Source organism: Hemitrygon akajei, chromosome 11, assembly GCF_048418815.1.
Source record: "Hemitrygon akajei chromosome 11, sHemAka1.3, whole genome shotgun sequence".
NCBI lineage: Eukaryota > Metazoa > Chordata > Chondrichthyes > Myliobatiformes > Dasyatidae > Hemitrygon > Hemitrygon akajei.
The window spans coordinates 128,830,884-128,841,383 of record NC_133134.1 but is presented as its reverse complement, the minus strand read 5'-3'; the positions used below and the strand labels follow the sequence as shown (position 1 = coordinate 128,841,383).

At 38.9% G+C, this 10,500-nt stretch overlaps 1 protein-coding gene across 1 annotated transcript in view; it reads right to left on the bottom strand.

Annotated features, from left to right (window-relative positions):
- Positions 1 to 386: 386 nt before the first annotated feature.
- Positions 387 to 10,500, bottom strand: part of kcng1 (potassium voltage-gated channel, subfamily G, member 1) — a 29,508-nt gene continuing 19,394 nt past the window's right edge. The window contains exon 3 of the mRNA XM_073061653.1: positions 387 to 5,551. Within this exon, the coding sequence (XP_072917754.1) occupies positions 4,841 to 5,551 (711 nt within the window). The 3' untranslated portion in view covers positions 387 to 4,840. The remainder of the gene's footprint in view (positions 5,552 to 10,500) is intronic.

Here is a 10,500-nt window from a genome sequence, read left to right as displayed (position 1 = left end):
TTCTTCATTGCCTGCTGTACCTGCATGCTTGCTTTCATTGACTGATGTACAAGAACACCTAGATCTCATTGTACTTCCCCTTTTCCTAACTTGACTCCATTTAGATAGTAATCTGCCTTCCTGTTCTTGCCACCAAAGTGGATAACCTCACATTTATCCACATTAAACTGCATCTGCCATACATTTGCCCACTCACCCAACCTGTCCATGTCACCCTGCATTCTCATAACATTCTCCTGACATTTCACACTGCCACCCAGCTTTGTGTCATCAGCAAATTTGCTAATGTTACTTTTAATCCCTTCATCTAAATCATTAATGTATACTGTAAACAGCTGCGGTCCCAGCACCGAACCTTGCGGTACCCCACTGGTCACAGCCTGCCATTCTGAAAGGGACCCGTTAATCACTACTCTTTGTTTTCTGTCAGCCAGCCAATTTTCAATCCATGTCAGTACTCTGCCCCCAATACCATGTGCCCTAATTTTGCCCACTAATCTCCTATGTGGGACTTTATCAAAAGCTTTCTGGAAGTCCAGGTACACTACATCCACTGGCTCTCCCTTGTCCATTTTCATAGTTACATCCTCAAAAAACTCCAGAAGATTAGTCAAGCATGATTTTCCCTTCATAAATCCATGCTGACTCGGACTGATCCTTCTACTGCTATCCAAATGTGTCGTAATTTCCTCTTTTATAATTGGCTCCAGCATCTTTCCCACCACTGACGTCAGGCTAACCGGTTTATAATTCCCTGTTTTCTCTCTCCCTCCTTTCTTGAAAAGTGGGACAACATTAGCCACCCTCCAATCAGCAGGAACTGTTCCTGAATCTATAGAACATTGGAAAATGATTACTAATGCATCCACGATTTCTAGAGCCACCTCTTTAAGTACCCTGGGATGCAGACCATCAGGTCCCGGGGACTTATCAGCCTTCAGACTCAACAGTCTATCCAACACCATTTCTTGCCTAATATAAATTTCCTTCAGTTCACCCTAGTTCCTTTGACCACTATTACATCTGGGAGATTGTTTGTGTCTTCCCTAGTGAAGACAGATCCAAAGTACTTGTTCAACTCATCTGCCATTTCCTTGTTCCCCATAATAAATTCACCCGTTTCTGTCTTCAATGGCCTAATTTTGGTCTTAACTATTTTTTTGCTATTCACATACCTAAAGAAGCTTTTACTATCCTCCTTTATATTCTTGGCTAGTTTACCTTCGTACCTCATTTTTTCTTGGCGTATTGCCTTTTTTGTTATCTTCTGTTGCTCTTTAAAAGCTTCCCAGTCCTCCGGTTTCCCACTCATCTTTGCTATGTTATACTTCTTCTCTTTTATTTTTATACTGCCCTTTACTTCCCTCGTCAGCCATGGCCGCCCCTTATTCCCCTTAGGATCTTTCTTCCTCTTTGGAATGAACCGATCCTGCACCTTCTGCATTATTCCCAGAAATACCTGCCATTTTTGTTCCACTGTCTTCCCTGCTAGGGTATTATTCCATTGAACTTTGGCCAGCTCCTCCCTCATAGCTCCATAGTTCCCTTTGTTCAATTGTAATACTGACACATCCGATTTTCCCTTCTCCTTCTCAAATTGTAGGTTAAAACATATCATATTATGGTCACTACCTCCTAATGGTTCCATTACCTCAAGGTCCCTGATCAAATCCGGTTCATTGCACAACACTAAATCTAGAATTGCCTTCTCCCTGGTAGTACATGGAGGGTATACTGACAGAATTTGCAGGGGAGCCAACTTAAATGTTGCAAGTATGTCATATTTACAGCAAAATTCCTTGCCAGAGCTAAATCCCAAGCACAATTGTCATAGCAAAAGGATAGTCAAATTTGCCTTAAAGTTTTATCTTTCAACTGCAATAGTGAGCTTGAGATTAAAATCAGGTTGGAAAGCATGATTGTCATTATCATCCCAAGAAACAAAACATAAAGAATTTTTTAACAATCAACATTAATAGACTTTTGAATAGGTCATTTAATGAGATATAACTACTGATTTAGAGTCTCGATAGTGTTATGAGGATTCATCAGGACTTTGTTATTAAAACAAATTTGGATTCTAATAATTGTCACATTGTTGAATTTAGTAGCATTAGGTACAAATTCACAAGTGATTTTAATGTTACAAACTCCCTATGAAGAGTGGAACTAGTGCCCTGGGGAATCCATCCAGAGATCTTTACCATACTGGGTTTTGTTGTAATCTCAATGGAGCCTTTGGCTCTTCCAGACTTTCTGTAAGTATCAAATGTACCCACAAAACACTAACATTTAGAGGACGAGTCAACTCAATACTCATTTGAATCAGGGCAACAATCTGCAATGAACAGTTCTCCAGCTGTACTTTTATTTATTTCAATGCAGTTCAGCAAAAACAATCATGCTTACAGAAAGTAAATGGCTCAATCTGAAGATATTCCCAGGGGTCCATTACAATTAGATAAGTATCTCAGAAATGCTCCCAGGGTCAAAAGCAAGGTGTTTGCCATTTAAAATATTGCACTATAGTTTGTCAGCTATCTGCTTTTAACCCATCTCCAACTAATCAGAGCAAAGATAGGTATCCGCCAGTCACCTAAAAGCTTACCGGCCTCTACATTCAAATAATTCAAAGAATAATTTCCTGAATCTTCATTGTGATGCCCTCCCTTCCCCTTTCATCATTCTGAAGGAACCATTCTCAGTGTGACTCCCTGGTTCCTTCTTCCATTTTCACTAAACCCATCACCCTTCTCAAGATGGCATCTTCTTAAGCAACCACAGAAGATGCAACAGCTGCTCTTTTATCTCTTTCCCTGTCACCCACCAGTGATTTAAACATTGCTTCCAGGAAATGAATGAGTCACTAGAATTTCTTACAATTTAGTATATCACATTTGCTTCACACTGGAGAGAACAATGACAAATTTAGTGACTGCTTCTCAGAATACCAGTATTTAGTCTGCAAGGGTGACTCTAGGCTTCCAGCTACTTGCCACTCTGTTCTCTGGCTTTGATTTCTCATACTGGTCCATGAAAGCCCAATGCAGGTTCAAGGAATAAGATCTGATTCTCTGCCTAGGCACATTTACAGCCCTCATGATTGAACACTGAATTCAAGACTTTTTCAGAACTGTGCAAAAGACTCAGGCATATATACCGTATATAGCTAGAGTGCCGAAGACTTTTCCACAGTACTGTATATTATGTCTCTCTACTTACCAAATAACATTTAATACTGCTGAGCTAATACAAAGTTAAGTATTCTCATTTGTTTCCCAACCTCCTCTTTATTTTAACCACTATACAATACCATACAAAAGTTTGAGAGAGCCTAGCTAATATATATACCTAAGACTTTTCCACAGTACTGTATATAATCAACCTTTCCAAATTGTGTCGGAACAAAAAGCTGTTAGTCTGTATTAATAAAGTGGGGTTTCTTTCTCCTAACCTGCTGCATACTTCAAACATTTTTATTAAATTTCAGATTTCCAGTCATTGCTGTATTTTGTTTCTCACAATCCCAGCACTGTCTTTGTTTCCTCTCTCCTCAGTTCTTTTACTTCATTTTGCTGTACCTCTCCCCATTCAGCTTTGCCTTCATAGCTCTAACAGGACCACAACCAATTTCTTATGTTCGAACTAATCACAGAGGTTCACTTAGTACTCCCCACCCCTCCTCTACACTAAAAATTAAAACATATTTCATTTCTAACCTTTTCTTGTTTTATTGAAGGGTAATCAATCTAAAATATTAACTCAAGTATTTCCGGCATTTCCTGTTAATATTTGAGTTTCATTTTAATTTATTATATAATAAATTAAATATAATAATTATGTAATTAACTTTTACCAGTTACATGACAGAAAACGTGCTTAGGAAGATAAAGACTTTTAAAGTTTAAAAGAAATCTTCTAATGGGAGGTCAAATGGAAAACAGTTCTTATAGATAGCATATTTATGTAGGATAGTTGTAGATGGTTACTTGTTTATTTTGATGGGATTTCATGTGACTTGTTTAAGAATATTACACTTATTCTCTATTATAAGCAAAAAAAACTGCTAGTGCTGTAACTCTGAAAGAGAAATGAAGTGCTGGAAAAGCTCAGGAAGTACAGCAGCATCAACAGAACAAGAAACAGATTTAGCATTTCACTTTGAACATCCTTTGTCTGGGCTCTCATATTCGACCATCCCCCCATTTCATAGCTTTTGTTCTATGTTTATTTCTCTATATGACCAAATTAACCCAATTGATCAGATGACTTCAACAATTCATTCTCATGACAAACTCTCCTTGATATTGTCTTTGTCATGTCAATCTCTCTTACCAACTCTGCAAATTATAACTTTCTTTCCTTGCACACCTGAAACTCTTTCTTTCATCTGATGCTGCCTGACCTGCTGAGTGTTTCCAGTACTTTTTTTAAATTATCCACTGTATAGCTAACCATAATAAATCTTGAGTTGGCTCAGTGTAACATCTAGTGCTGTAAAAAAATAACTATCACTTTCACTCAAAATTTACTGAAATTCAAGATTTCAGTTGACCATATACCACATTATGTTGCTGATAACTCCAACTAGCCTCTATTGGGTACAATAATGTATAGTTATAATCCACATTTAAATATTTGTAGTATCCAGATTTTCAAAAAAAGTATTCCAGCTTTCAGTCTGAAAGCTACTTCTCTGTCAAACTGCTTTTTCTATGAAAAACACAATTACGCAATGTTTTAGAAATGAAGATTGTCTCTAATATCTGCTGCTCAACTCAAAACAATAACTTATCTGGGATCTCAAGAGTGACTTAAGAAATGTACTTTCAGTTCATCATCATATGTTATTCACTTGTGGTTTAGATTTAACCATGATGTGTAATCTCCTTTGATCTCTTTGCTGTTCTTGCTTTAACTCCACATATGAGCGAGAGAAAGTGTGAAATATGGAGGTTACAGGGAAGGCCATGAGAAGAATGCCACTTAAAATGCTGCTTAGAGCCACCACTTGACCTGGGATACTTCGTGGCACCATGTCTCCATAGCCCACAGTTGTCATGGTGATTACTGCCCACCAGTAACACGCCGGTATACTTGTGAACTCCTGAGAGCGAGCCATTTCATTTTCAATAAGGTACAGCAATGGAGCAAAAAGCGCAATGGCCACACACAAGAATAAAAGGAGCAGACCAAATTCACGAGTGCATCTGCGAGCTGTTAGTCCCAGAGTCTGGAGTCCCAAGGAGTGCCTGGCAAGGCGCATGACGTACAAAATTCTTAAGGCACGGAGGACTCGCAAAACCAGCCCCACCTTGTCAAGGTAACTGCCTCCTCCTCCAGGTTTTCCATTCTCCATCGAAGTGGTGTCCACCAGAAGCGTAATGTAATAGGGTAAGATAGCTACGATGTCAATGATATTCAGAGGAGTCCTTAGGAAAACAAATTTGCTGCGGGCCTGAATGAAACGTAACACAAACTCTAGAGAAAACCAACCTACACATACAGTCTCCACGATGAAAATGTTGTAACACTTCTGGGAGCATATACCCTGGAGATAAAAAAAATATTAAATAAATCTGTGAGTAAATTTCCACTATTTTTATATCTCAATAAACAGTATCTCTTTTAACAGACTCAGTCTAGCTTAATGTATGGTGCTCTACATTGTTCACAAATTTCATTATCAGATTTATTCCCACTGAGGTACGGTAATATGCTCCAAACAATGGGATTGATCCTTTATTTTTTCGCAGTTCGGTCTAATAGGATTTTATTACAGTGACTCATTTGTTTAAACTGATAGGCAGTACAAATTGCATTATTTTAGTATGAGAATGCATCAAGTTATGATCATTTCTGAACATTTCTGAAATTGTAATTACAAATCATATAGAGGTACCATATATACTACTTAGTAGAGAAAACCAAACAAATTGATGAGACAGAAACCTGTCGCTGAAATTATGATGAAATTCCAGCCAGATTTACAAAGATAAGTCTGATATCTTTGAAAATTCTTTAAGATCATCATTCAAAATTTCAACCAGAATAAATTCAGAGAACTGGAAACATAGTTTTTCTAACCTATTAATCTGTCCATGAATATAGATGTACAGCAAGCAATTGATAGTCTGTCATGAAAAATTAAGTGATAAACAGTCACCTTCACATTCTTTATGATAGTACCAAGAAGTTTCCTCTTTTCTGCAGAGGCTGAGGCAGCTAAAGATAGCAGTGAAAACAAAAGCATTGTGTGCCAGTGACGAAGAAAATGTGTAGTAGGTTGTAGATGTTACACTGTTAATTTGAGATATGGTAATGCATTGAATGAAATCTAACTCAACTATTATTAAAGGCACAGAAACATTATTAAATTGTAACTGGAAATATATCACCATGAGAGGTCATAAGAGATTTTATTGCACTATACAATCTCCTGTGATTTTTGACATTAGGTAGTTGAAGTTGGTCTCAGATTTAATATTCCAAGCAAGCTTTACATCTCACTTCTGAAACTTGCCACAATTTCAGTGAAAGCAGATTTCGAAATTTAACAGTAATATGCAAATACTGCTGTGTCCAGGTAGACAACTGCAGACTCTAGTGCAAAACAAAAAACACAGGAGGATGCCAACACGCAGGAGGCCTCACGATCACATAAGAATACAGGGAGCTGTATTTTAAATTACTACAAACTGCCAAGTGAATCACCTCTAGGAGTATAAAAGAATCAAAGAAAAAAAATCTAACAAAAAAAATACATACTGTACCTGCTGCTCTAGGAAAGATGCCATTAAGCAGGAAAGTGTGCAGAGCAGATTTACAAGGATATTGCTGGGATTTGAGGGACGGAGTTATGGAGAGAGGCTGGGCAGGCTGGGTCTTTTCTCACAGGATCGTGGGAGAATCAAGGGTAATTTTTAAAAGATGTATAAAATTATGAGGGGCATGTACTGTACAGGGTGAACATACACAGGACTGGAGAATCATGAACTACAGGTTATAGGTTCAAGGTAAGAGGAAAGACATTTAATAGAAATCTAAAGGGCAATATTTTCACCCAGACAGTGGTCAGTACATGGAATGAGCTCCCAGAGGAAGTGCTAGAGACAGATACATCCAAACACTTAAAAGTTACTTGGAGAAGTACATAGTTTCAAAAGGTTTTGAGGGATATGTGCCAAAAGTGAGCAAATGGGATTGGCCTGATGGGGACCTGCATTGGCATTCAGCAGTGGGACCAAAGAACCTGTTTCTTTGCTGTAGGGTTCAAAAGATAAATAAAAATTCTGGTGTTGCAATTGTCAATTCAAACTAAGGCAGTTTACCTGGCAGACAAGATTAGAGAGCTGGGCAGCAGCCCCAGGCTGAGTCACCCTCCTTAATCACCTCCCTCATTTCTGGACGACTCCCAGGTGCCATGCATTTCAGTTGATTTGATCTGATGAAGCCCAGAGAGTAATTTTCTTTGGTCCTCATACACAGCCAATTCATGTCTGGATTGAAGCAATAAGGGATGGGATACCTCTCTTGTCACTGTAGCATATTCCAACCTTACTTTTTCATATCAAAGACTGGTACTGGTTTCAGCTCTAAAATATCAAATTTCCAAGTGTCTGAAATAACTTTGTAGTTTCTGAATTATTTAATTTCATCTACTACTTGTTTCCAAATACTAAGTATTTTGGTTGTGATTTGAAAAAAGTTATCTTATGATTTTGATTGACATGGTTAATTAATTGCAGAATTAATTAATTCTCTCAACAACTTCTCTGGATCCTGACAGGACATATTGATGTAATTATTATCATAAATCAGATGATGTCATACAAAACAATCCAGCAAATGTATGCACTACTAATTTCAATGTATAGCTGGGACATGGCATTCCATATTCCAATACAAACTATGAGAAAAAGACAAGACAATCAACATGGAGTGCAAGATAAGATGAGCAGGAAATAAGAGTGATTTAGAATTACAAATTGCACTAAAATGCTATTTTGTAGAATGACCAGACCCAAAACATGTCAGGAGACAGATGTTGAAGAAAAACAAGTAAATTGAGGATGGTACTGAGAGAAGTCGGATGCCTAGAAATGTAACCCTGGTTGTAATGTTGTTAGTACTGCTTCTGCAATCCATTCCAATGCACTGACACCAATATATAGCAGGTTTGGAGCTTTAGGGGATGATTTCCAAGGCAACAGATGTCTCAGTAGAAAATGTTAGTGTGGATGAAGGAGCAGTGGAAACTCATGAACGACTGAAGCTGACACCTTTCAAAATGTGTACAGTGATTATGTTCACCAATTAATCTGAACCTGTTGTACAAAACTTCGTGCTGCCCTCTGATCTGAATAATTTTGATATGCATTCATGGCATATCACATTGGTGATGGGTTAGGTGCATCAGCAGGGACACAATAAGTGGCTACCTCGAAACAATGGAAAGTGACATATTATCGAAAAGAGTGTGCTCCAAATTTTCTGAACACTTGGATCCCTGGTTAAGGAGGAATAAAGGCTACAAGTGCAGAATGCTGGGCTCAGAAGGCACTGGCATGGAGGCAAATCCAATAGGTTTGGAGATCAATGTTATGAGTCCAACTTCAAGAACCAAGAAGTAATGCCACATGAAGATGCATGACTTTGAATTGTAACTGAATGCATCTTCAATTTCTATATGCTGCCAACTGCACCATTGGTTTTGGGTGCTGATTGATTCACTACTGAGCTGCAAGAATCTCATCTGTATCCATTTGCTTTTGTTCCTTTTCTTGGTCACTGTCACTCCCTATCATCTCTTATCTCTTCTATCATTCAAACTCTCCTATAATTTATACTATCACAGACATTTCCTTCTGTTTTCTCCTCCTCATTAAGTTAAAGCGAATTGACTTCTTTTCTCTTAACTTTTCCCAGTACTGATGAAAGGTCACTGATTGTAAAATTAACCATTCCGACTTGACAGACTGAGCATTTCCAAAAGATTCTCGCTTAATTTCAGGTTCCCAGCATTTCAGACTTCTGCTTTACTCTCACCCATACTGTATCTTACAGCTTGCACCCACTGCTAGTTTTTCAAGTGTGTGCCCAGAACGTGTGACATTTGCTAACATATCTCTCTGTCTAAGTGATTGGGTGCCAGAAACAACATGGCTGGTAATTATTGAGCAAGAGAATATACTACACTAAATCCTCCTCCTCACATCCCAGTATGTCTTACAGTCTTATCTCCTCCTTGCCCCAGCATCTCTTTTGCTTCACAAACTGGCAATAATGCAAGCATCTACATCCCAACCCTTCCCATACAGATTCTTGCCCTCGGGTCTTTCTCCTTTTAGATAGTTGAGCAATAAAACATGATGAAGTGATACAGGAGCAGTGAAAGATGAGGGTATGCTCAATTTCACATTTGCTGCTCCTCACTCAGATTCTGACATCATTCACAATGTAGAAGACAGCACTTGGGTAGTGATTGTACATCATGCGATGTGCAGAGGGGAAAAGAAGTCAAAGGTAGCACAGCTAAAAGATTACTGAAGAGTAGCCACCTGCATTATGCTCAGAGGATATAGGTAAGGGCTACAATGGAGGACCCTTTGAAAGAATTTGGCAGGTTGAATGATGTGTACTGGTACATTGCAAAACCAACCAGAAAAGCAGAGTTCAGTGTCAATAAGCACAGAAGAGCATAACATCAACTTGGCACAGGGTTTTGTGCAAAGATGGGAACCCGTCCATGCATACAGAGCCAACTCTATTCACACATCATTGAATTTGATCATGATGGTGGCCTATCCCTCTGGTGTTACTAAACACAGAATATGCTTGATCACAATTCAAAGGTTGCTACCACCAAAATGAATGCTCCTGTCCAAACCCAGGTCAACGCCAAATATTAACTGTGGGCACCTAATGTCAGCATGTTAAAACCGAAGTTCCTCAACCTTACATCGCCTAAGATTATAACATGCAAAGGGGGTTTGTAGCCTATCACAGCAATTCACATGTTTCATCTGAGTCAGATCACCAATAATTTTTGGTGGTGCTACTATATTGTAGTGAAACAAGGTCATTTGGCAGGTCCATCTACTGGTTCCTCCATAGATGGTGAGCTACCTCCTTGCAACCATAGGACAACAGGGTAGATTCTATTGTGAGAAGTGTGCAGAAGCAGTAGCTGGTCATTGTGCAAGGCCACTGAGAAGATTCCAGGACAAAAGGGAGACACTGCCTAGTGGAGCAGTCGTTGGAGTTGCATGAGTCAGAGTAGTAGGGCTTTGGTAAGGATGGGCCTGGGCGAGGTAAGGAGGCAAGGTACTTTCATATCTCTTTTTCACTCTAACTTAGGAATAGTGGGTATGATTGCAAGGCCAGTTTTCTGCTCTGGGTGTCAGATGTGGGATATCCAGGAGACTTCTAGCCTCCCGATGGCCACATCTGCACCAGGTGCATTGAGCTACAACTCCTTAGAGACCAGATTAGGGAACT